At 49.1% G+C, this 24,529-nt stretch overlaps 1 protein-coding gene across 1 annotated transcript; it reads right to left on the reverse strand.

Moving 5' to 3' along the window:
- Window positions 1–996: 996 nt before the first annotated feature.
- XKR7 (XK related 7) lies at window positions 997–24,529 on the reverse strand. Its single transcript, XM_016148830.2, has 3 exons — window positions 23,946–24,529; window positions 3,756–3,958; window positions 997–2,483 (listed from the first exon to the last, which is right to left on the reverse strand). The coding sequence occupies exons 1-3, from the start codon at window positions 24,527–24,529 to the stop codon at window positions 1,528–1,530; spliced, it is 1,743 nt and encodes a 580-aa protein (XP_016004316.1). The 3' UTR covers window positions 997–1,527.

Consider the following 24,529-nt stretch of genomic DNA (forward strand, 5'->3'; position numbering starts at 1 on the left):
AAGGCTTTGTCTTTGTCCCCTTGCCCTACAGAACTGCCTACTCCTACACCCCCATACCTTATCAAGGTGGATAGGAGAGGCCCTGGGCGAGTGGTCTCATGGGTACCCTGGGATGTTTGGGCCATGGGAATAAACTACAGGTCCTAGAAGTTTTGAGCAAAACAAAGCACTTTTCCAGCTGCTGCCCCAGGGAGTGACATCTTCAGGGTGGCTGAGAGCCAAGATTTATGTCACATCCCTAGAGCTCATTTTTTTTTAGCTGGAAACCCATTGGCAATTGAAATGTATTGGAGGTTCTGAGGACAATTTCCTCTGTGAAAGAGGGCTGAGGACCAAAGTGGAAAGGGGCACAGAACTCCTATGAACCCCATTAGTCTAGAACTGGAGTACTCCTATTTCTAGAATATTTCTAGAGGCCCCTCCACCACCACCATGGCAGGAGTGAGAACCCCCCAGAGCATAGCAGCAGGGCTCCAATGCATTCACCCTCACAACAGAATCCGGATCAGCGACTCCCTAGGACATTTTCTCAGCTAAGTGTTCTAGAATTTAATCTAGAACTAGGAATGTCTTTCTAGAACAGTTCCTCTGCTAAATGTGCTAGAACCTCATCTATAACTGAGTCCAGAGTATCTTCCTAGACATATTTTCTGTTGTGTTCAAGACTTTTTCCTAGAAGAAATGTTCTAGATGCTCATCTAGAACAAAGAAAGGCTCCTGGAAACATTTCACCTGAGGTGTCTGGGACCTCATCCATAACAGAGCCCACAACAAAGAGCGTCTTCGAAGTTTACTTGGAGAACTTATTTTATGCTCTGGATCAAGGGTTCCCCTTCCCTAAACCTGCTACCCCTTCATGTTCTGGCCAGCCTGAACCCCTCAGATGTCCAGGGTTCTTCCTCCTGTCCAGCCCCAGCACTGTCAGCCCCCCACCCCCCAACTCCCCATCCTACTCTAACTCCCTCCTTTAATCCCTCTCTTGCCAAGGTTCCAGACCTTGGACCCCACGGGAACTGTACCCACCTTGTCTATATATGCTCTCACCTCACCCCACATCTTCCGCAGCCTCCTCCATCCTCAGAGATCTCTCACCACAGAGGCAGCCCTCTCCTAACACTGCCTCAGGAGCACAGGGCCCCAGACAGTGTTCTTTCTCTGAGGGGTCCACCAGGCATGACACATGGGCAACTACAGGCAGGGGAGAGGGTTTGAGGCCCCCAGCACCAGAGGTGGTATGGAGGCCTTCGCAAAAATGGGGCAGCTCATGAAGAGTGTAGCACCAGTTGATTCCCCGGACCCTGGTTCAAGGGGGTGTAGGAGATGGGCCACAGGGCTGAAAACAAGGCCTAGGGCTGGGGCCTCCACAAGGCTGCCCCCTCCCTCGATAGAACCCAATGATGGGGCCACTCTACCCTTGGACCAATAGATCCACTTCCCCTTAGCCTGGTGGCCCTGAAATTCCAGGCTTAACACTGTGGTCGATATGAGGCCAGCCAAGCCCATCCATTTTTGGAGGGGGATGGTGACCTACACCGTGGTCTCATACTCCAGCAGCTCCTGAGAGGTCCCCACGCTCCGGTACTGCAACCGGGGTGTGACGGGCGAGGAGTACTCCAGCGCCAGAATAGTCTTCCGGAGCCGGCGGTCAATAAAATGAGCATCCCACGCGGGGTACTTCTTACGAGGCAGGTCAATTCGAATGACAGGCCCCTCTGTCCGAAAGGTGCGGGCCACTGGTGTGGGAGGCAAGCCAGGCCTCACCTGGAAGACAGGTGGTGTGGGGGTCCCTGCACGCTCACCTCCCACAGAGGCTCCATCCCGCTCAGCGCCTGTAGTCCTTGGAAGGGACCTTGGGGGACTTGTGACAGCGTCAGCTGGTGGGCCACAGGGCTCCCGGGCCTCAGGGCAGATGCATCCCGGTGCCTGGGGCCCCAGCATGGGCCCATTGGGGTGCAGGAGGCAGTAATAGACACACATGAAGAATATGCCCAGTGCAAAGCTGGAGGCCACCACACAGACCAGGATGAGCGAGTGGAAGTCGGTGGAGAAGTTACGGCTGGAGTACCAGAAGCCCGTGAGTGCTGCGTTCTCCAGCAGGACGATGCAGTAGTAGAGGGTCATGCGGCGGCGGCTACGACCCTCCTTGACGTTGAACCAGCAGAAGATGTAGATGATGCCCACCACCATGTTGTAGATGATCTCTTCCCACTTGGACATGCAGAAGTCAGTCTCACCCTGGATGACCCAGAAGGTCATGATGCACCAATGGGCCACAATGAAGATGCCAAAGTAGAGCTTGTAGACGCTGGCGAAGAGCGCGAAGGCCAGGCTGCGGGCCGCAATGGTAAACAGGTGCCACAGCACCTGGGCCACGGCGCCCTTGTAGGACAGCGGCCGCTTGTCATCCCGCGAGTCCCGCAGCACCTTCTGGTAGGAGGCCAGTGTCCAGGCCAGGGACACAAGTGAGGCAGAAGTGGAGAGGGCTGTGGAGACAGGGTGGGGGTGGGGCAGGCTGGGTTAGGGGTGGGTCTGGGTTGGGGTCTGGGTAGAGGGGAGGGTTCCGGGTCAGGAGCTGGGTTCTGAGGGGGGGGGGGGTGAGGGAAGGATCTATAAATCAGGCAGGGTGTGGGGAAGGTATGGGTGGGTGGTCTTCAAGAGCAATGACAGGGGAGGGAGTAAGAGTACTTTTTCGGGGCGGGAGCAGAAAGGGAGAAGGTGGGTGATTTGGGTCTCCATATAAGAGTCAGATCTGGGTCTCTAGTATGGGGCTATTAGGGCTCAGGGGTCTTGGTGGGAGGGTAGGAAATTAGGGTCTAGGACTCTGGGAGTGGAAAAAGAGGTGAAGGGAGGGGTCACAGTTAGGGCATAGAGGAGCCAGGAGGGGACGATTAGAAGATATAGGGCGCCAGGATGAGGTTGGGGTGTGGAGGAGGATATCCACGCTAAACACAGCTGAGGGGATGGGAAGAAAATCTAGGGTGGAAAGAGTTTTGACTGGAGCAGAGAATCCCCCAGGGGACCTGTAGGTGGTGACAGAGCCTTTCAGAACACTGAGGACTGGGCAGGGTCCGGGCAGGAGGAACACGGGGAGCTCCAGGATCTTCTCTAACACGGAAGGGGTTGGCCTGGTCTGTCGTAGTTGAGTTGGGGCTGTGTGCATGGGGACCAAGATTAGGCCTGGGAGGGGTTCCCAGAGGGCTGAGAAGCAGCAAGAGGGTGGATGACAGGCTCTCTGGAAACTGACGGGCAGGTCTGTGAGGCAGGAGATGCAGGCTGGGATCAGGACAGTTTGGGGAATGAAGTGGGCAGGAGAGGTTCTGAGGTGTGATGGGGTCAAGGGCCTCTTTGGACTTGGCAGAAATGGGGTCTGGTCTGCCCTGACAATGGGGAAGGGAGGAGCATGGGAGGGCGAGGGCGGGATGGCCCAGGAGGCCTGAAAGAAAGCAAGAGGTGGAGGGGCCTGGTCTTTCCTAACACTGAGGGTAAGTGGGCCATTGCAGGGGACAGTGGGGGGTCTCCAGGGGCCTGGAGGGTGGTGAGAGTAGGAGTGGGGCCTCCAAAACCATGACAGTGAGTGGGGCAGTGCAGAGGAATGCACAGGACATCCCCAGGGGTCCTGAAGCAGGGAGAGTGGACACGTGGGGCAGTCAGAATACTGAATACTGAAGATGAGTGAGCCCAGGTTGGGGGTGGGGTTAGGGGAGCAGGGCATCCCCAGAGCCCGGGGCTGGGAGGGCGGAGGGAGCGGGGCTCACCGGGCAGCAGGTCGGGCTGGCCGCCTCGGTGCACCAAGAGGCTAAGCTGCAGCACGAGCTGCGGCGCGCTGCGCAGGAAGGTCTCCAGCAGGCGCAGCATGCTCACGTCGGCGCTCTCGAACAGCATCCGCCAGTAGAAGTGGCGCCGCAGCCGCTCCCCACGCCAGCGGCTCTGCAGTCCCAGGTACATAGCGCGCAGGTACCTACAGGAGGGACGTGGTGCTCAGGCACCCACTCCCAACCCGACCCGTGCCACTCAGCAAGCGCAAAGGGCAGGTGCAGCTGTGTTTAGCCCTGGGCAAGTCACTCACTGCGCTGAGCCAGCCTATTACCTCAACTGTTAGAATGGGCGTTTTGGAAGCATCACCTCCTGGGGCTGTTGTTGGAAGCTCCTAATGGGCTCTTTAAAGCCGTAACACAAAGTAAGTGCTTAATACAGCATTCTCATCACCATTATTGCTCTGGCACCATAGGGAACTGCTTTCTTTGCAGGGTTTCTGACACTGCAGTGCCCTAAGCTTGCCATAGCCCTGTTATCTCCAGTTTATAGATGAGGAAACAGACCCAGGGAGTTATATCATTAGTTCAAGGTCACACGGCCAGGAAGCAGGATTCAAACCCAGGCAGCTGGGCTTCAGGGCTCACATTCTAACCATTAGGCAACTCTGCCTCTCCCCCTATGCCGCAAAGAGTTCACCCCCACACAGGTTCCCTTGGGAACAGTCCCTGGTGCCAGCCCCCAGTTTTGTTGTCACCAGCAGCTTCCTGGCCTCTTCCCAACCCCACCTCTCAGTGCCCGGTTCTCCCCACAGGGCACAGGGAAACTGCTTATAGATCCCCTGGCATCTGAGACTTCGCTGCTTCTTCTCTTGTCACTTCTCCCAATGAGCTTCATGGCTACGGCTACTCTGCACAAGTCACAGATTTTAGCTCACAATGCCGTCCCTCACGATTGAGCTTTTGTACCTACTTGCTGTTCTCTCTGCCTAGAACACTCCGCCCTGTACCCCACCTCCACTCCAGCCTCCAGCCTGGAAAAACGCTTATTTTTCTTCCAAGACTCAGCTTACAAACATGACTTCTTCCAGAAAGCCTCTGCTGACCACCCTCTACCTGGGGTAGGGGCCTCTCCCAGGTTGCCCTCAACCCAGCACTTGTCACAGAGGGTTATAACTGCCTGGTCATGCATCCAAATTCCCTGAACTGTGAACTCTTGAGGATGACTAGGTCAGCTTGCTAAATGCTGTAGCCTTAGTTTTCAGCACAAAGTAGGTGCTCAGTCTGTGTTGGCCAAAAGAATGAATGTGTGTGCATGATCAAAAGTTTTAATTGAATGAAACTCTGGTAACCCAGTAGGGTGTATGGAAGAGAAACTGAAATCCTGAGTTCAATCCCTGACTTTGCTTCTTATTTACTGTGTCATCTTGAGCAAGATCCTTTCTGAGTCCTCTTTAATCCCTCCCAAAGTGGCTGTGAGGATTAAACGGATGAGAAGATACTTTGCAACTATACCCACTGGTGACAAGGGACCTGGCCACACAGATCTCTGCCCTGGTGCCTTGCCCAGCAGCTCTACCCCTGGCAGTTGCAGTCACAGACACTGGCTCCCAACCCCCAAATTTTCTGAGTCCTGGGGCAGGCATGCCCTTTGCTGAAACTGGAGAGGGCTTCTCTGGATTTTCTTCAGGGAAGAAAATCCCAACAGATTTAGTGATCCTATTGCCTGAATCTGAAGTTGAGGAACCAAGGATTTCCCAGATATGAAGTGCTGGCATTTTCAAAATGTTGGAGACCATCTGTATTCAACTGTGTTGCCAGTCCAAGGGAAGAACCACAGTGCTCCCTGGAATTTGGGATCAGCCGATACCCAGAGTTTCCTCAATGAGCATCCCAGTCTTAGCAATGATGCAGCCCTCTCTGGGCCTCAGTTTCTCATCTGCCAACAGGAGGGACGGGTTTGATGGCTCTGGAGATCCTTGCAGAGCTATGTTTTGGGACCTAAACTCTCCCTGAAAATGTGGCTGGAAATATCCCAAATGTAGACACACCCTCACCATGACATAATATGAGGATTGCCAGATGGGATGGGAATAGAGCTCTCAAAAGCCAACTCAAGAAATGCAAAGAGCCCTCAGTCTAACTCTCTCATTCAATGCTGGAAATCCTCCAGCATGTCCTAGCCCTGTGCATTTATACGCTCTGCTCTTACACTTCTGTGGTAGGAAGTTCCTACCTCCTGAGGCAGGGCCTTAGGGTTCTGAGCAGCTCCAGATAGTTGTATTTCTTTGTTGAGCAGGAATTTGTCTCCCAGTAGCTTCCATTCTCTGGGCCCCTGCCCACCCCCAACATAAAAATCCCTGCAGCCAGAATCATTCATTCACATAGCAAGTGTATTTTGATCACTCGCTATGTGCCATGTCCTGTGCCCTTAAGTATCTTGCAGTCCCATGGAAGAGAGACAAGAGCTAAAATAAGTGTTCTAGAGATGCTGGAACCCAGAGAAAGATATGTAACTTTAGCTGGGGGAGGGGTCAGAGAAGACTTCTTGGAGGAAGAGGCACTTGATCTTAGTTTTAAAGCATGGGTAGGCATTTGAAGCCACACAGGAGGTGGAAAGGCATTCCATGTGGAAGAACCAGTTGAGGCAAAGGCATAGATGCATGAGAGAACATGGTCTTTTAAGGGAATAGCCGGTGGTTTGCCAGCCTGAAGGGGAGGGTTTTCATGGGCAGGAGGATATGAAGACTAGAATTGTGAAGGGCATAAAATTCTGGACTGAAGAGTTTATATTTTTTCTAAATCTGAATTCTATCCCAGAATCAGGGATGATGCGATAAGCTCAGCGGCTTAGAAAGCTCGCTCTGGAGGCTGGCTTGGAGGGAAGCCAGGAGAGGCTGGGGTTTGGTCCAGGCCTGAAATGACAGGGCTGAGCTAAGGCAGGGCACAGAAGAGGGGCAGAGGACAGAGCTGGAGATGGTCAGAGATTGGGGGGCTAGGGAAGAGAACAAGATGGCCCCCAGAGCTTGTGAGGGCCCAGAACACAGGCCACCTTTCCCAGCTTCCATCTCCCCTTGACCCCATTCCTTTCCCCATTGCTGCAGCTCTGAGTTTGATCAGGAAGGAGAGACCAGCTGGTCCAATGTGAAGGGGCCTGGGGAGTTGGGGGAGGGCGACACCCTGGAAGTTTCTCTCAGGCTGGAAGACCATCTGTTTCCTGGCCCCGGTCAGCATGAGGGAGGCCCCAGCCCAGCCAGCATCCATCACCACCTGACAGGCTGCCTGCCCACCTCCCCGCCCACTCCTGCCCCATCCTCTGTCAGCTCCCAATGCCCCAAGCCCCCTAACTGCAGACAAAGGGTTCACCCAGCCCAAAGCCCAGGACTGCAGTGGGCCAGAGCAGGGAAGGGGGAGGGGAAAAAGGAAGGGCTCTAAGACTCCAAAACGTGGAGTCAGAGGAAAGTGTGGAAAGATCATGTTGTCATAGCCTAGGGATGAAAGGGCTTGGGTTCGGCATCCCTCTGCCTGCTTTGGCAACAGGACCCAAAACTGTGGCTGTTCCTTCCAGCCGCACTGCATGCTCATTGCCAAGGGCCTGCGAAATTTTTATGGGCCTAGGAAAACGTTTGAGGCTTAGGGGAAAAAATTGGCTCTAAAACACAGGGAAAAACTGAAGATTCAAAATTAATAAATGTTTAATTAAATGTCTGCAAAACAGAACATGATATCAGCCAGTCAACTGCAATTTGGCTTTTATCTGGTTATATACAATTTACATTTGATGCCTGAGATGGCTGTATTTTAATATGCTTGATAGATGAGGGGTCCAGAGTTCTTAAAACAGCCCTGTCCAGGACATGCATCCTAATTTCCCTGAACCTTAGTTTCACTTTTTCTAAAAAGGGGCCGGCACTTGTCCTCCTGCCTACATCACAGCCCCTGGGGGCGAGGATCAGAAAGGCAAATTGGCAATATTGCTGGGCTTGTGGGTTTGTTGCCCAGCCATACCCTGGATGCTGTGTGGCCTTGGGTAGTCTCTCTTCCTCTCTGAGCCTCTCTGAGCTACAAATGGTGTGAGCATTTGTAAACTGCAGAGGGATGTGCATATAGAGTGAGGGAACACATGCTCGGTAGAGGCCTCTGGCTCCTCCTTATCACCAAGCAGCCTCTCTTGAAATCTCTTCCAGGAAGCCTGCCCCATTCTACTCTATTTGAAAGAAAGTTGGAAGAAGTTGATCTTCACCACAAATGGGACTGATACCACCCACGGAGAAGGATGCTCCATCTCAGGGAAAGGAAACCGGCCATGGGAGGATGTATCTGCTCTCCCCCAAAATGCATCCCCAGAGCATTCATTCATTCATTCATTCATTCATGCCCTGCCACCACCCTGGTCCAGGCCACTGTCATCTTTTGCCTTCTTGGTGGGCTCCCTGCATCCACATGGCAACTTGCAGGGTAGTTTTAAAACCTGTCGACTCATGTCATTCCCCTTCTCAAAACCTTCAAAGGGCCACCCATCACACTTGGAACAAAATCTAAGCTTCTCTCCTTGGCTTGCAGGCCCTGAACCATCTGGCTATGCCTGTTTCTCTCTCCCTCTCAAACCACTGTTTCATTTGATACCCTGGGAGTTCCTCAAACCCAGTCAAACTTGTTCTTGACTCAGGACCTTTGCGCTTGCTACTTGCTCTGTCTGCTACGCCCCTTCCCCAAATCCTTCTGTGGCTGGCTTCACACGGGCTCCTCGTCACCTTCTGAGAGTCCTCCTAGGTCACCCATCCTATGTCGGCCCCTCCTTCCTCGCCAAATCTTTCTTGTCTATCACATTGCCCTCTCTTATTTTCTTCTTTACATCCACTATGAAACAACTTTATTTAATTTACACATTTATTTTCTATTTTACCACTGTGGCCTCATGAGTTGGTCACCACTGTATCCCCAGCATTAGCACATCTAGTAGGCACTCAATAAATTTGTTGAATGAATGAATAAATATGAATGTTTGCAGGTGTCTCCCTCCTGACCTTGGAGGCCCTGGAGCTTTCTGCCTGAGTCTGCATAAAGCTAGGACACCTTGTAGGCAACTCCTGTCCCCAATGACTCATTCTGTTTTTCCTTCTCCAGGAAGCTTTCTCTGATGTCCTTCAGCCTGGCTAAGCCTGCCCAACTTTGACAGCCCCAGCCTTAAGCTGCCTAAGGCCGGGCTGAGCCAGAACCTAACAGACAGCTCCTACCAGCCGCCTTTTACAGGCTAGGAAACAGGAGCTCAGAGGTTTCTTTTCAGTCTAATTCGCCGACTCCCAGTTTTGTGCTCAGAGAGGAAGCATGTTTGAGAAGAAAATGGAAGAGCAGATAGTGAGTATTGTTGAGAGAGAGGTTGGGAAGAAAAAGGTAAAAACAAGTCTAGAGAGGAGAGAAGCTGGAAGTTGGGGTGTGAAATTCCTCCATTCGAGGATCCAGAAAGCTGTCCCTTCTGGACCCCATTGCCTCTGTGAGCAGGCAGCAGGGTCAAGAATGGAGAAAGCTCATTGTCTTCTCCCAGGCTTAGCTGCCTTTGTGACCCAGGGACCTCTCAGCATCCCCCAGAGTTGGGGAGCTCCTCTCAAATGGGGAAGGATAAGGGCATCCCACATCCCTGAGAAACCAGAATGTTTCCAGGACGAGCATCTGGGTCATTCTTTCTCTCCTGTTCTTTGTCCATGGGTCACCCTAAGTCTCTCTGGTACTAGGTCAGAGTTTCTGGCCAGGGCCTCAGTCCCCATGCAGATAGCCAGACCTAGGCCTGAGCCTGGACCTGTCCCTTTATCTGCTTTAGATCCTGGGCCATTGTCTCTTCTGTCTGGGGCTCAGATCAGCCTGTCGTTGTGTTTGTCCCTTGAATTCAGGGTCAGCCTATATTTATCTTTTCCTCAATTATTGCTACCTGTCTATACCTTGGACTATGGATCATGCTCTCTCAGATACTATGTTTATTTATTAGCTATTCTGACCTAGGATCCTTGTTCCTTGTCTGTCTGCTCTTAGAGGCTGGGGATATCAGTTTGTCCCTTGGATGTCAGGATAGTCTATCTGTCCCCTTGGATAATGGGTCAGTTTTTCAGTCTGTCTTTTTGTCCGTCTTTTGAATATTGGGTCTCCCTGTCTGTCTGTCTGTCTGTCTGTCAGTATCTTGGCGGCTTGGTCCATCCGCTGGTCTGTTGCTCAACTCGTGGCTTGGAGTGACTGCCAGTTTTCTGGCTGTCCTCCCCTGTCTGATCCTCTCCTCCTCGACTCTGGGTCTCTGTCTGTCTGCGTCTCTCACATCCTCAGCTCCTCCATCTGTCGGTCTCGGTGTTTCTCGGTGTTTCCGAGTGTGTGTTCTCGCCCCTCTCCACTCCCCCTCATACTCTGGGCCAAAAACACAGCAGCTTCCAGTGGCGCCCCCGCTCCTGCTCCATCCAGGAACATCCCCGCCCCCACCACCCTGGCTAGCTCCCGGTCTCCACCGTGGACAGGTGAGCAGGGCTGATGGGAAAGGGTAGGAGACTCCATGCTGGGCCCATTACTGCTCTGTAGGGGGATAGTATCCAGGCGTTAATAATGATAGCTCACATTTATTGAGCACCAACTGCATGACAGGCCATGTTAAGCCTTTTTATACATATTGTCCATTCCTCAAAGTAAATCTCTGAGGTGAGTACTATTCTTATCCTCATTTTACAGATGAATAAACTGAGACCAGAAAGAGACCGGGGCAGGTAGAAAGTCACCCAGCAAGTTAGCGCTACACATAGGACTCAGACTTGGCTCTCCATGGGCCCCTGCACCAGAGAAGGTGCTTTGCTTACTTGGAAGAAGTGCGGTACCACTGCCTAGAAGGACCCATGTTGGACAGAGATGGACCAAAAAGCTTTGCTGGGGATTATGTGGGTTTAGAGAAAACTGCAGGAGGGGTGACAAATAGTAGTTGGAGAGTCAGAAGACCCAGGTTCAAGTCCTTCACTGAACTCTGGGGAAGTTTAACCTCTGTGTGGGCTTCAGTCTTCCTCTACAAAATGCACCCAAGTAACCTGATTCTTGCCATCAGGCCTGTATCTCCACCCATCCAATTCTGATAACATTAAGGCCCAGCAGCTGTGTCCTGAACCCAAGTACTTCTTTCCACCCTGTCTAGTGTCACCACTCTGGTTCAAACCAGCCACCCAAGCAGCACAGCCCCCCGTCCAACTGGTAGATTTCCTTCTTCCCATCCTTGCCTTCTTAGAGATCTTACTTCACACAGCAGCTGGGGGATCCTGTAAAATCCTACACATTAGGTCCTGCCCCTGCCTACTACTCTTAGAATAAAATCCTCCCTGTGACCTTAAGGCCCAATGCAATCCAGCCTCTGTCTACCTTTAGGACCTCCCTTCCTTCACCCTCCTTATCTCACACTTCTCCAGCTAAATTGGTTTTGCTGCTTCCTGAACATCCCGAGCTCATTCTCACCTCAGGGCCTCTTCCTGGAAAGAGCTTTGCCAATGCCTGGCAAATTCTCATGCTTTCCATCTCAGCTCAGTGTTATCTTCTCAGAGAGGCCTTTCTAGATCCCCCTTGCTCTCCTACCAAAGCACTTCTATACCCTGCTCTGGCCACTTTCTGTCATGTTACCCTGTTTTCTTAATAACACATGTCACACTCTGAAATAGTCAATTTACTCACATAAATGTTTATTGTATGTCTCTCCAATGGTATGGAGGCCATGGGTGTCCTGTTCTCTGCTATGTCCCTAGTGCCTGGCACAAAGTTAATGTTCAGTATATATTTATTTCTTGAATGAGTGAATGAATGAAGAGTGTAAATTAAAAGCTCCCCAAATAAAGGAGGTCAAATGCAGAGGAAAAGAACCCAGGCTTGGGTGCCAAGGAGGCCCAGGTTCGGATTCTGACTATTACTTACTGTCTATATAGTCTTAGGCACGTCACTTCCTTCTCTGAACTCCTCCACTTAATGCTCACCTTATAGGGTAGCTATGAAATCAGAAAGTGGTGATATATATATAAATGCCCAGCCCAATTCTGGGCACTTGACCAATGGGAGGTTTTGAGGAGTTGTTTGACTCAGGTACCTCAGCATAAAGAGGAAGACTTGCAGTTTTTAGTTTAGTTTCTGGTAGAGCTGAGACCTACTCCTAGGCTGGCTTTCCCTGGAGACAGAGGGTCAGAGAAGTCCCTTTGGGGCAAGTTCAGAGGGCGGAATCTTTTTGGGATCTATATCCTCCCTCTGAAAATAACTGCCACTCTCCAAAGACCTCTGTATATGTTTTAATAAAATCCTCGCTGTAGCCTTGTGAGGTTTCATGGGCATGATCCCCATTTTCCAGATGAGGAAACTGAGTCTCAGAAAAAAGGAGGTTCATTTGACATTTATTCACTCAGCTTTTTTGAGTACCTACAATGTATCAGAAACTGTGCTAAAATCCTGGTGGACACAATGGTGAACAAGACAGAGCCAGCCCATCTGGACATGAATGAAATCATCATGTAAACATGTAAAAACAAACATATTCCATGAGTTCCAGACCTGCTGCAAACAGAGTTCCATGCTCCAGCAATGAGGAAAGCAGTGCGCTGGAGAAAGGCTGGCTAGCAGTCAGGGAAGGCTTTCCGAAAGAGGTGGCTAGTGAGCCATTATCTGAAATAGACCAGGGGCCAACTAGGTAAAGGAGGGAGAGAAGGGAATGTCTGGCAGAGGAACATGGGCAAAGGTCCCAATATAGGAAGAAGTAGTGAATGGTCAAAATGGCTGTAGCTCAGAGAAGCAGTTAAGAAAGCAAGAGATGAGGTGGGACATAGCACAGGATTTGGTCTTTATCTTAAGAGTGAGGGGGAGCCACAGAAAAGTTTTAAACAAGGGAGTGACAAGCTTAGATAGCACGTCTGCATTTTAGAGGGAGTACCCTGAGTGTGGGGAACAGGCTGGAGGGAGGCAAGTGTGGAAGGTAGAAGACCAGTTACCAGGTGAAGATAGCTTGGATAGAAGGCGATAGACTCCAGAGACATTTAGTAGGCATTTTTAGAAGTGACTTGTCCAAGATCAACAGCCAGAAGCATCAGGATTGCATCTTAAATCAGCGCTGCCTGACTCCCTTATTTCACCACAGGGCACAAATCAAGCTGAGCGAGGCCCTAGGGACCCAGATGTTGTCTGTGGGTTCTTGGGGAAATATTGGGTGCCCAGTCATACATTACCTCACCTGCAATATGATCCAGGAAGCTCTTGGGTGGAATGGCCCTAAGGCCCCTTCTCCATCTGTCTGCCCCTAATGCTGAGCACTCCTGCACAGATTCAAAATAGGACCTTCCTGGGGTTGGCAGCCAAATGAGTCATAAATGCCAGTAAAGAATGTGATTTTACACATTCGGCCCATTTTGGCTCCCATTTTGTGTGGTGCTGGGAGCTGGGCTGTCTCCCTCCTCCTTAGCAGCCCCCTAGGGAGTCATAGCACCTCATTTTTTTGTGGAGCTGAAGCCAAACATTTTCCTGCCACTAATTTTAGGCTCAGCTAAAAGGTTGAGACCCTCTCTCAGCCCACCCACCACCAGCAGCCCCCAGCCAGTGCTCCTCTTTTTGCCAAGCAGCAAAGAAGTCAGGCTCTCTCCAGCAAAGCCTTTCAGACCAGGCTCTCTTATGTCCTTCACTGTGAGTGCAGCCAGATCTCCTCCCCTCTCTGGCTTCACTTTTCCATCTGTGAAATGGGTACAGAATGGAGACTAAAACCCAGGACCCTGTACTCTAGCCCAAGACTCTTTGTCCCCCATTTCTCTCTTCTCCTGATATCCCAGGCAGAGTTTGGGATGTCGCGAACCAGCTGAGGGAGAGGTAGTTTAGATTCCAGTCTCTAGTGGCTTTGGTCACTTCACCTGAGGGTACCTGGAGATTGAGGCAGGGAGAAAGCACCACTTCTAATTGTTCCTGGTCTGGGTGTGAGATCTGAGATGGTAGAGGGGTTAAGTTACTATCATCATGAGGGACTCTGGAAAACAATAGAGGGGTGCCCTGTCTAAAAATGCAGCTCCCCCACCCCCACTCCAGCTGATTGCTGCCCTGGGAGAATATGAGCCCAATACGGCTGGAATTTAAGTTTTTCAAGAATAGCTAGAAATTAAGATATTTATGCAAAAACATCACCCAATTTGGAAATGCTGGCAACTAATTTTAAAAATACCATATGAATTTTTAAGAAATTATTATTCCTTTTTTAGGTGTGATAACAGTATTACATCTTTTAGTTATATTTTTAAAAAGTCTATCTCTTTAGTGATGTACTGAAATATTTATGGATACAACGATATGATGTCTGAGATTTGCTTCAAAATAACATGGAAAGGAAAGAAAATGGAGTGAGGTCCAGATCTACGCTCTCCAACATTTATTTATCCTAAAATAGCCACTTAATATGATTATTTATATTTACATTAGTTAAAATTAAATAAAATATAAGATGCAGTTCCCTAGTCACACCAGGCACATTTCAAATGCTCAAGAGTCATGAGTGGCTAGTGGCTACTGTATTAGACAATAGAGATATAGAGCATCTTCATCACTGCAGAAAGTTTTAGTGGATGGTGCTGGCCCAGATAAAACAAGGTTGGCCAGGGTGATGGTACATGGGAGATCATATCCTGTTCTCTCTTCTTTTATGTATTTTAATTTTTTCCATAATAAAAAGTTTCATTAAACAGTAGAGGAGAAATATACTTTGCGGGCCAAAGAAACACGTCCTCAGGCTGGATTTGCCGATTTGCCAGTCAGCTACTGATTTGCAACCTGTGATCTGGCCATCAAGCATCATAAAGTGCCCAAGTTAGATCCACAGACTCTTTTAACTATAAGGAGCTTTAGAGATCATCCAGCGTATCCTCCAATCCATGTAGGAGGTCTGCTACAGCTTTCCTGCCAAAGTCGGCCACTTCTGCCTGTGCGTGCGTCTGGTGATGTGGCGTTCATGCCCTGGGGAACAGCCTGCTCTGATTCTGGACAGCTTGACTGTCAGGGTGTTCTTGCTTCTATTCAGCAGAGTCTGCCTCCCTTTAACCTTGGGTTCTTATCTGTCCTCACACCATCTCTGGAGCCACAGAACAAGTACCCATCCTTGAGAGTGCATCGGTGGAGAGGGTTAGGGAGTGTTAAGATGCTCCTCTCCCACCCCCTATCTTGTTACTAAGCAAGTAGGATGGGCTGCAACTTGGGTCAATAATAGTAGTAAATAGTGGTAAATAGTTTCTGAGCATATAGTATGTGACAAGCCCTGTGCATTTATATTATCTTCAGACATGTTTACAAGAACCTTAAGAGGTGGATACTATCACTATCCCCTTTCACAGATGAGACTAGAGCTCTGGTTGGTGAAATGATTTGCCTAGAATCACACAGTCGGAAAGCCATGGAGCCATGAGCTGTACCAGAGCCCCAGCCCTCAGCTTCTCTGCTCTCTTGTCTGAGTCCTTGGTAAACTCATCTGGGATTTTTAAGCTCCCAACTGGACTTTACACATGGGGTAACTGAACCCCAGACAGTGAAATGTGTCATGCTCAAGATTCTGATTTTGAAGATTCTGTTCAGTTCACATAAACATTTACTGAGCCCCTACTACATATGAGAAACTTTACTTCTTCCATCTCCTGAGTCAGCCACACCTCCATCCTTCTGGGAAATGAGCTCTGGTTATGCCTATTACATCTGATGCAAGTACCGATGCATTGCCTTTAGCCTGCATTTGTCCATGACAGTGTGGAAGGCTGTGGATGTAGGTCTAGCTGACCTCAGTGCTGTATCCACAATGGCAAAGGCTCCTACACTGCCTTAGCACCTCCTATATCAGCCACAGATGTAAAGCTTATTTCATCGGACTTCATGTTCTAAGAACCTGCTGTGTACCTCACCCGAGCTGGCTGGGTGCAAGGCTACCAACAACAACAGAGGGTCTGCTCTGGGCCAGTCACCATGGGGGATAGAGAGAAGAAAGGACAAGTCCTCAACTCCCCAAGGGCTTGTAATCTGGTAGGAAAACCAGACAGGTGGGCAGAGGATCACAACAGAATATGGTCAGGACTGTGAGGCTGAAAAGGAATGAATAATTGTGCCTGGAGGGAAAGTCTGAAAGAAGCCAGAATGTTAACAGTGGGTACTTTATATTGAAATAAACCTTAAAAAATACTTTTCTGATATTTTCCCCTCTTCCCAAAGCAATACATGATTGATGTTTTGTAAGTATACACTCAACTAGTGGAGGGCAGTATTGCTTGGTGGCTACACATGTGGGCTTGGAAGCCAGACTGTATGGCTTCAAACCCTAGCTTTGCTACCTACTAACTGGGAGGCTGTTAACTTTTCTCTGCCTCAATTTCCACTAATTCAGTTAGTGTTAGCTAGCATTATTGGCCTATGTTACAGATGTAGAAAGCATGTTCCATATATTAATTCAATAAGCTTTCACAATGGCCATTTGTATAGGGACGTTATTATCCTATTTCACAGATGAGGAAACTGAGGCCCAGAGAGGTCAAATGACTTTCCCAAGGTCACACAGCTCATAAGTGGCAGAGCCAGAGTTTGGGCTCCACTGTCCATATTCTTATCCCTACCTGACAGGATTGTTGTGAAGAGAAATGAGCTAATCTAAGTCTCTATAAATTGTAGCTATAATTTTCAGTAATATCTAACTTTTTAACAGGTGACTGTATACATGTATTTCTTGATTAATTAAAAACCAGAGTAAAATCTTCAAGCAGTACTAAAAATATCTAATTACTGAGTAGAAATCTCCCATAACCCCACTTCTCTGCCCCCAGAGATACTGAGCAGAGGGGAGAGTCTTTATATCTTTTCTGTGCTGCCTGAGGTTTCAACAAAAGTGTACAGCTCTTTTACAAACGAACAAAACAACGAAGCAATTTCCATTTTAGATTAAAAAAAAATTTTTTTTTTTGCCTAATTGAGGGAGTGGGAAGTGGGGTCCGAGGGGCAGAGGCTGGCATGTGTTGAGTTTGTTCAATGGAAGCGTCTCAGAAGAGGCAGCATTTGAGTTTGGCCTCGAAGGACATGCAGAATTTCACTGGGAAGAGAATGGGAAAGGGCGTTGCTGGGGGAAAGACTGACTCAGAGGTGTGAAGCAAAGGAGTGTGTGGCTTATTGGGGGGGGGGGGGGTGGCTAAAGCAGTAAGGAGAGAAAGAGTAGGAGGCAAAGGGCCCAATGGCCAAGCTAAAGCACTTGGACTCACCTGAGGGTCAGAAGGGAGGCAGTGCTGGCCCTCTGGCTCCAAAGTAGCAGGGTCAGATCTGAGCTTTAGAACTAGCATTCCGGCTGCCGGTGGAGGCGGGATGGGGTCAGGTAGGGGGAAAAACGGAGGCTGATAGAATTTCCCAGGGGAGGAATTCTGAGGCCCTAACAAAGGCGGAGTGGTGCATGAAGAGGCCAGAGTAGATCCTAACCCATCCTTCTTCCTCTCCCCAGGGACCTTCGCCCCAGCTGTGGGTTCAAAGCCATTTCCTGGCAGCCCTCCCTCCTCCCTCCAGGGCTTCTCCTGTGTGGTCTTTATAGATCAAACAGGGGACGCTGGGCCCAACTGCCGCCACTGTGTCTGTTAGGAGCAGCTCTAACGGCCTGTTGCTGCCTAATGGGCAGGGAGAGGAGGGTGGTGGCGGTGAAGTCCTGGAGAGGAGTCTCCCAGAAGTGGATGGTAAGGCTGGACTGGAAAAACCTTGCAAAGTGAGAGCATGGAGGAATCTTGTGGGTAATCACCATGTTCAGGGGGTTGTAAACATGTTTCAGCTATGGAACTGTCTGAACAAAATCTTAGACATGTAACCAACATGTCAAAAGAGAGAAACTCAAGAGATACTCACATTGAAATGATGGTGAGAGGGCCATGAAATATAGGTTGAAAATCACTATAGAATCCAACCCTTGTCCTGTTTCATAAATAATACAAATAGTAATGGCTAATGAGATTTGAGCACTTTCTGTATTCTAGGTACTGTGCTAAACATATACACACATTATTTAATTTACTACTCCCTCAAACTGTATGTGATAGGTTCTATTATTAGAATGTCCATTTCACAGATGAGAAAATCAAGGCACACATGTTATGTCATTTGTTCAAGATCACAGAAAGTGGCAGACACAGGATATGGCTGATTCCATAGTGTGGGTTCTTAACCAGTAACGTTCTAGCCTCAATGAGGAGATTGACCAGAGAAGAAAAGATATCATGTCCATCTTGCCTAAAACAGACTCCCATCCCTGCTGCTACTACTACTACTCTGGTTCAGCCCCCATCCTCTCTCACCTGGATCAACCAGCAGCCTCCTCAGAGCCTCCAGGCTTATCTTGGCCTCCCTCCAGTCTATTTTGCATCCAGCAGCCAGAGTATACGTTGTAAAACATGAGTCAAGGCCCTACGCCTCCTCTGCTCATATCTTCTTGGACTCTCCGATTCATGCTGAGTGAAAGCCTATGAGGCCCTGAGCGATCTAACCCCCCAGCCAACCTGTCCACCATGGTCTCCTACACTCGCCCACACTCTCTGCTTCTGGCACATAGGGCTTCTCTTTGTTCTTCTCCTTCCCTTTTCCTGGAACACCTTTCCCAAGACCTGACACAGCTTGCCCTCACCTCATCCAGCACCCCTATCACCCCCCCACGTCGCCCACATGCCACCGCCTTGCAGAGCCCTGCCCTGACCACCTTATCTCCTCCCTCAGCCTCTGTAGCCCCCTGCCCTGTTTCACTTTTTCTGTAGCACTTACCACTATCTGGCCCACTATATTTTATATTAGGCATACTGAAGGGGACCAAAGTTTTGCTATCTCAAAATATACCCTTTGAGATATTAATTTTAAGTTGGTTCTTTAGAAACAAAAGACTCAGAAAGAACTCTTGACCCTCCCACTTACCTGGCTAAAGGAATTCAAATAGAACTTGCTTCAGGAAAGGACTCCTAGGTATTCACCTTAGCATATTTGAATTAAGTGTGGCAGACAAGGACCTAAGCAAAATCTATTCATTAGATTGCCCTCTGTGTCCCATTGTTTCTGGGTTACTCAGCAAGAATTTGTTTACAACTTGTTGTCTTCCAGTGAATCACCTGCTTTCCCTTTGAAATCCCAGACCCCTGCCCCACTTCTCCTTTGTCCAAACCAGCTCATAAACCTCAACTGTCCGATGCAGTGGGTCTCATTTCTTCTAGCACCTTGCACATATATCTGTAATAAACTTTGGATATCTTGTTAATCTGTCTTCATTAAATTTGATTATTAGCCCAGCTAGAAGAACTTAGAAAGTGTGAAGGAAGTTTTCTTTTCCGTGCCCCCACAATACATATATTATTTTATTTTATTTTGTTTGTTTATTGTTTCCCCATTAGACTACTGAGCTCTATGAGAGCAGGGACTTTGTCTTGTTCACCACTCTATTCCCAGCATTTAGCACAGTGCCTGGTATACAGCAAGTGCACCATAAATATTTGCTGAATGAATGAGTGCAGATTAAATGAACATCCGCTCTGTCCTTATGACTTTAGGGGCCTTCAAGGCCCTCCTGCCCTCCTGCCCCATCCCTGGCCACCTGCTCAGTGAACAAACCTCCTTCTTCAGGGAACAAAGCCCAGGCTGATGGCACTAATCGCTGCCAATGGTTCTGAATATATAACAATGGGTCCAGCCCTTTGCTAAACTCTTTGGTACACATTATCTCATTAAACCCCAAAACAACCCAAGAGGTGTACATTGTGGTCCCTAGTTTACAAAGGATGAAACTTGGGCACAAAGAGATTATATGGCTTGTCAAGGTCATGCACGGAAAGCGAGAGAATCAGGATTTGAACTGAAAGCATTTGAATCCAGAGTCTTTATTGTTAACCATTATGCCAAAAATATGGCTTCCTAGAGAGGAGACCCAGAGCCTGACTTTTACACTAAGCAAATCACTAACTCATTTCAAAACTTGAGTGCAGGCTCATGAGAAGGCAGAGGAAACAGAACTGGGGCATAGACGCAGAAGGGAGGGATGGCTTTCAAGGCCTAGGTTGCCTTCCTCACTCCCCATTCTGGGATCCCCAGATCCTGACAGCCTGGGAGGAATCCCACGCCAGATCCTCTGCCACTAATTGGCTTTAGCAAACTGTGCTTATCTAGGCAAAGCTGGAGCCCAGTGAATTCAAGATTAAGGGAAGCAGGATTCATGGCTTACCGCTCTGCTGCCCACAGGGTCAAAGGAGACAGGGTTATGACTTTAATTGGCTTAACAGCCCTGAGTGGCTTAACAGCTCAGAGGGTTGGGGTAGGGGGGCAGAAAGAGAAGAAAACGAAGGCTGATGTCCCGCCCATAGCCAGCTTCATGTCCTACCATACGATCTGTGTGCTCTTCTCTCAGGGGTCAATCTGTCTCCGTACATGGGCATTGCTCTGTGACACCCCCAATGCAGAGCTTGGGCTTGGGAGTTGGGCAAAGCTGGGTTGGTACCTCATGTCTCCCCCACTTTCTTAGTGGGTGACCTTGGACAAGTTACTTGACTTCTCTGAGCCTCGTTTTTTTTTTTTAATCTGATAAATGGGTATATCAATTGCCAACCAAGGGCAGTTTTGAGGTAAAACAAGATCACGTGCCCGGAGCACCTCATGTGGGAACAGTTGGGACACAGTGGATGCATGGTGTCCATGAATTCATTCTCCTCCTCTTCCTCCTCAGAGCCTCATTTGTGTTTAAATTAATATCAGCACCCATTTTGCAGGGTTGTTCGGAAAAACAATAAGAAAGAACCTTATCAATTGTGAAGTGCTAAACTAGAGGTCACAAAGATGACAGGCCTACAAATGTGTTTCCTTTGGTTGACACTATTTTTAAAAATCTTAATTAGTAGTTGAAAATTGGAAGAATTCACACAAAAATCCCAATTTCCCATTTCTCTTGAGAAATCAAGACTTGACAAAACTGGGTCCACAATTTCTCATAGTACCATCGGCTAGAGCTAGGTATTGGTTTCCCCTTCTCTAGGGCACTGCTTACCCCATAATATCCTCTTAACTGACACCCGTGTACTGACACAAGTCGCCTGGCTCCTCAAAATATTTAAGCTTTTGACCCAGCATTGTACAAATATGAGGAGCTGAAAAATACTTTTATGATTCAAATTATTTTATTCAGAGTTGGGAGCATGGGATCAGAAGGTGAATGACTGCCCGGTCTCCCAGTTTTGACACTGAAGGGCTCAGACACACATCTCCTTCCTCGTTACACCAGAGTCCACCACTCAGAACATCTGCACCAAGTCCTGCTGAACAGTGAACCTGTTCACTGTGGGAACATTTCATGTGGTAAGCAAATGTGTTGTGCCAACATTGCTTAATTTCTAGGAATGCCACCCCTGCTGGCTTCTCTATACCTTGTTTGGATTATCCTCCATTTAGCCAGACCCTCAGTCATTTTAGAAGCCAAAGCTTTTGAGACAAGAGCCCAGAGGCTTTAGCTCTGATAATTAGACCTAGAGCTAAAATTCCAGAAAAGAGAAGGCTCTTAAGGTTATCAAATCTAATATTCTCATTTGTCATATAGGGAAACTGAGGCCCAGATGTGGGAAGAGCCTTGCCCAAGGTCACCTAGCAAACTAGTTACAAACTCTGATGAAGATGTAGGTCTCCTGATCCACTGCCCTCAGTCCAGCACTTCTCCCACGATATACACTGTCTTCCCATCCTTACCCACATAGCCCAACTCCCTCCCTCTCCTTTCACATTCTTATCTCAGTGCAGCAGAAGCCCTGACTTTCTATCATCCTGGAATCTTGGGAACTCAGACTCATAATTCTTTGAGCTTAGAAGACACGTTAGTGGCAGAACTGCAGGGTGGGTAAATTGAACTTGGGCTTTGAAGGCAGAGTTTTGAGTCCCAGTTCTCCTACCCTTTAGCTGTGTGACCTTGGGCAAGGATGCCCCTTTCTGAGCCTCCTCCGCTCCCTCATCTGTTAAGTAGGAATGATAATACAACCCATCAGAGGTGTCTTAGGAGCGATACAGGAGATGAAACAGGTAAAAAGGCAACTCACTTTGCACAAAGTGAGTGCTTAATAAAATAATTGTTATAGAACTGTAAATTAGGGCTCTCTTTCCCCTAAAGCTTAAGTGAAATGGTCAAGATGTTTTTAAAGGGACTGGAACCGGACAAATTGGAGCACATACACCCTACCTAAATTGTTAGGGGCCAAAAAACTGTTAGATTCCTTTTTTCCCCCCAATAAAGGCTAAGATTTCTGGATTTTCGAAATACTATACAAGCCAAACAAAACACTTCTGTAGGCTAGGTTCAACCCAAGGGCCATTAGTTTGCCATCTTTGCAAAATCATCTCATCCCATTCCCCTCATTTTACAAATAAAGGAGAGTGGAAATAGCTAGCCCTTTTATCCAAGAAGCCATGGAGCTCAATGGACCCTCAGCCATCTCCAGCCACTCCCCTGAGACCTCTACCTCCACCTCATGGTGATTTTTCTCCCAGTTCGAGGGAAATTCAACTTATGTTCAAGAAAGTATTAGTTTCTTGTAAGTAGATTCTGAACAAGTAAAGGAGGAGGGTTTGAGGTAGCCAGTGAGTCAAGGGGCAGTTGGCCCATTTTAGGCTGAAGGAAAAGGGGGACGAAGCTTTGGCTACCAAGAATAGGAAGTTACCATTTCAGAATCTAAAAATATCTTTCACCATCTGTCCACTCGGGCACAGAATGATAAATGCAGATTAGTTCCTGGATGTAGATGTGAATATTTTTATGTGTCAAGCTAATAATAATAACACCCCCTTGTGTGGATACAACTCCACTCCTCTTTTTCCCCAGGGCAAGCTAAATGGAATATACACATCAATCTAGACAAGGCATAGATGGGGAAACCAAGGCAGAGAGATTCGGCAACATAAGAAGGGTGACACAGCAAGTGAGCAGCTGGGACAAACCCTGGGTGTCCTGTTTCTAACCCTCAGCCCAGAACTGAATCTTCTGAGTTAGGCAGAATGTGTTAATAAGTAGCAGAATAAATATAAGAACAGCAATAATCACCCTTTACATCCTTACACTGCTTTGGCTTTTTCCATGCTTTCCCCACATTTGTGATAATCATGACAATCTATTACATTCCTAAAATACATTACAGTCTGCAGGACCTCCACACAGACCTTCTCTCACCTTATCATCCCACTAGGTAAGAAAAATGTGATGACAGACCAATGAGATAAGAAGAGTAGAGATTCTCCCACATTTCACAGGTGAGGAACCTGAGGTTTGGAGGGAGGAGGGGTTTTGCCTAAAATTACATAGTAGGTAAGTTCATTCTATCAGTGCATAGTAGAGTCTAAGCTACTACAGAAATCCTGATTCAAGGGAAACCCTAGGTTCATAGTCTCCCCTGTCTCCAATTAACTCAGCTGAGCTCAGCAGGCACCCTCAGTCCTGGCAGAGGAAGAAAGCTGGAAGTGGGTTGCTTATACAAAGTCTCAGTTTTATCTTACTGTCCTGAGATTAAAGGGCAGTTAGTAGTCAACTAATTTCAGATTCAAGATCCCATATCCTCTTGGCCCTGTTGAGGTGTGTGTTTGGGGTGAGGCACTGGGGGAGTCCTAAGAAACAGGAGCCAGACAGCTTTTCAGCTGAGTCCAGCATACCCTTTCCCAAAAGTCTAAAAAGTTTGGGTGGGATATTTATTTAGCTGCCTCAAATTCCATGTTTCTCCTGGGAGCTTGGGAATGGACTGCAATTCTGAACTGAGAATCTTTGAGAGCAGGGAAGGACTTCTGAGATTTTTCCTAAACCCAGGCTCATCGCTCAGGCAAAAAGGAGTGGGTCAGGGCTGGAGGGAGCCCTGGGGCCTTGTTCCAAGCTTCACACCCATCTTTATGAGCCCAGGGTCCTCCTCATTCTCACACCCCTGAGGATCTTTCTCTCTTTTCTTGCCCCATCCACTCCACCCTCAAAGGCCAGATCAGAGAGAATGGGGTTGGTCAGAGTGTGAGGACAGAGGTCAGGGAGAAGCTGGCAGAGAAAAAAAATCAAAGCTGCAATAGGGTGGGGCGGGCGGAGGTCAGGACTCGATGGGGGTCTGGAGAGGTCCGAGCAGGTCCGGGGCGGCAGGCAGCCCCTCGCCACCCCCACTCCTCATAGTCGGCTCCCTCCGCCTGCACTTTTCCTACCTCCAGACCTGGCCGAGCTGCAGGAGGTGAACGAGGGTCTGCAGCAGCCAGACGCAGAGGCGGCAGCAGCGGCGGCGGTAGGCGCTGGCAGAGGAGGGCGCGGGCCGGGTACCCAGCTCCGGGCTGCCTTCTTTGGTCCGGAAGGCGACAGCGCTGTCCTTGGTGCTAATGGAGGGCCCGCCGGTGCCGCTGTCCTTGGTGCTGACGGCGGGTCCCGGGGCCCCCGCGGGCTCCGTGTAATCGTAGACGAACCAGCGGAAGCTAAGCAGCTGCACTACAAGCGAGGGCAGGAGCACGAATAGCAACGTGAGGCCAAAGTAGGTGCGCTGACCCTGCAGGTAGTAGGAGGCTGCCAGCCACAGGTCCGTGGCGCCGTCGGAGAAGAACACCAGCAACGCGCACAGCACCCAGCAGCAGTCCCGCAGCTCGTAGCGCGGCCCCGAGCCTCCTGCTCCGATCACTCCCGGGGTCCCGGCCGCTGCCGCCACCTCCCTGTGCCCGCCCGTACTGCCCCGGGCTCCTCCGGCCGCCCCCTCCGGCCCCGGGCCGGCCGCAGCCGCCGCTCCATCAGACTTCGCGGCCAT

The sequence above is a fragment of the Rousettus aegyptiacus genome, unplaced genomic scaffold (assembly GCF_014176215.1).
Source record: "Rousettus aegyptiacus isolate mRouAeg1 unplaced genomic scaffold, mRouAeg1.p scaffold_m13_p_12, whole genome shotgun sequence".
NCBI classification, from domain to species: domain Eukaryota; kingdom Metazoa; phylum Chordata; class Mammalia; order Chiroptera; family Pteropodidae; genus Rousettus; species Rousettus aegyptiacus.

Coding starts and splice junctions, on each gene's coding strand:
- XKR7 (XM_016148830.2), bottom strand. CDS start 24,529: ATGGCCGCGAAGTCTGATGGAGCGGCGGCTGCGGCCGGCCCGGGGCCG. Junction 3,959..23,945: donor CAGCTCGGCCAGGTCTGGAG/GTAGGAAAAGTG, acceptor TCCCTCCTGTAG/GTACCTGCGCGCTATGTACC. Junction 2,484..3,755: donor CCAGCCCGACCTGCTGCCCG/GTGAGCCCCGCT, acceptor CTGTCTCCACAG/CCCTCTCCACTTCTGCCTCA.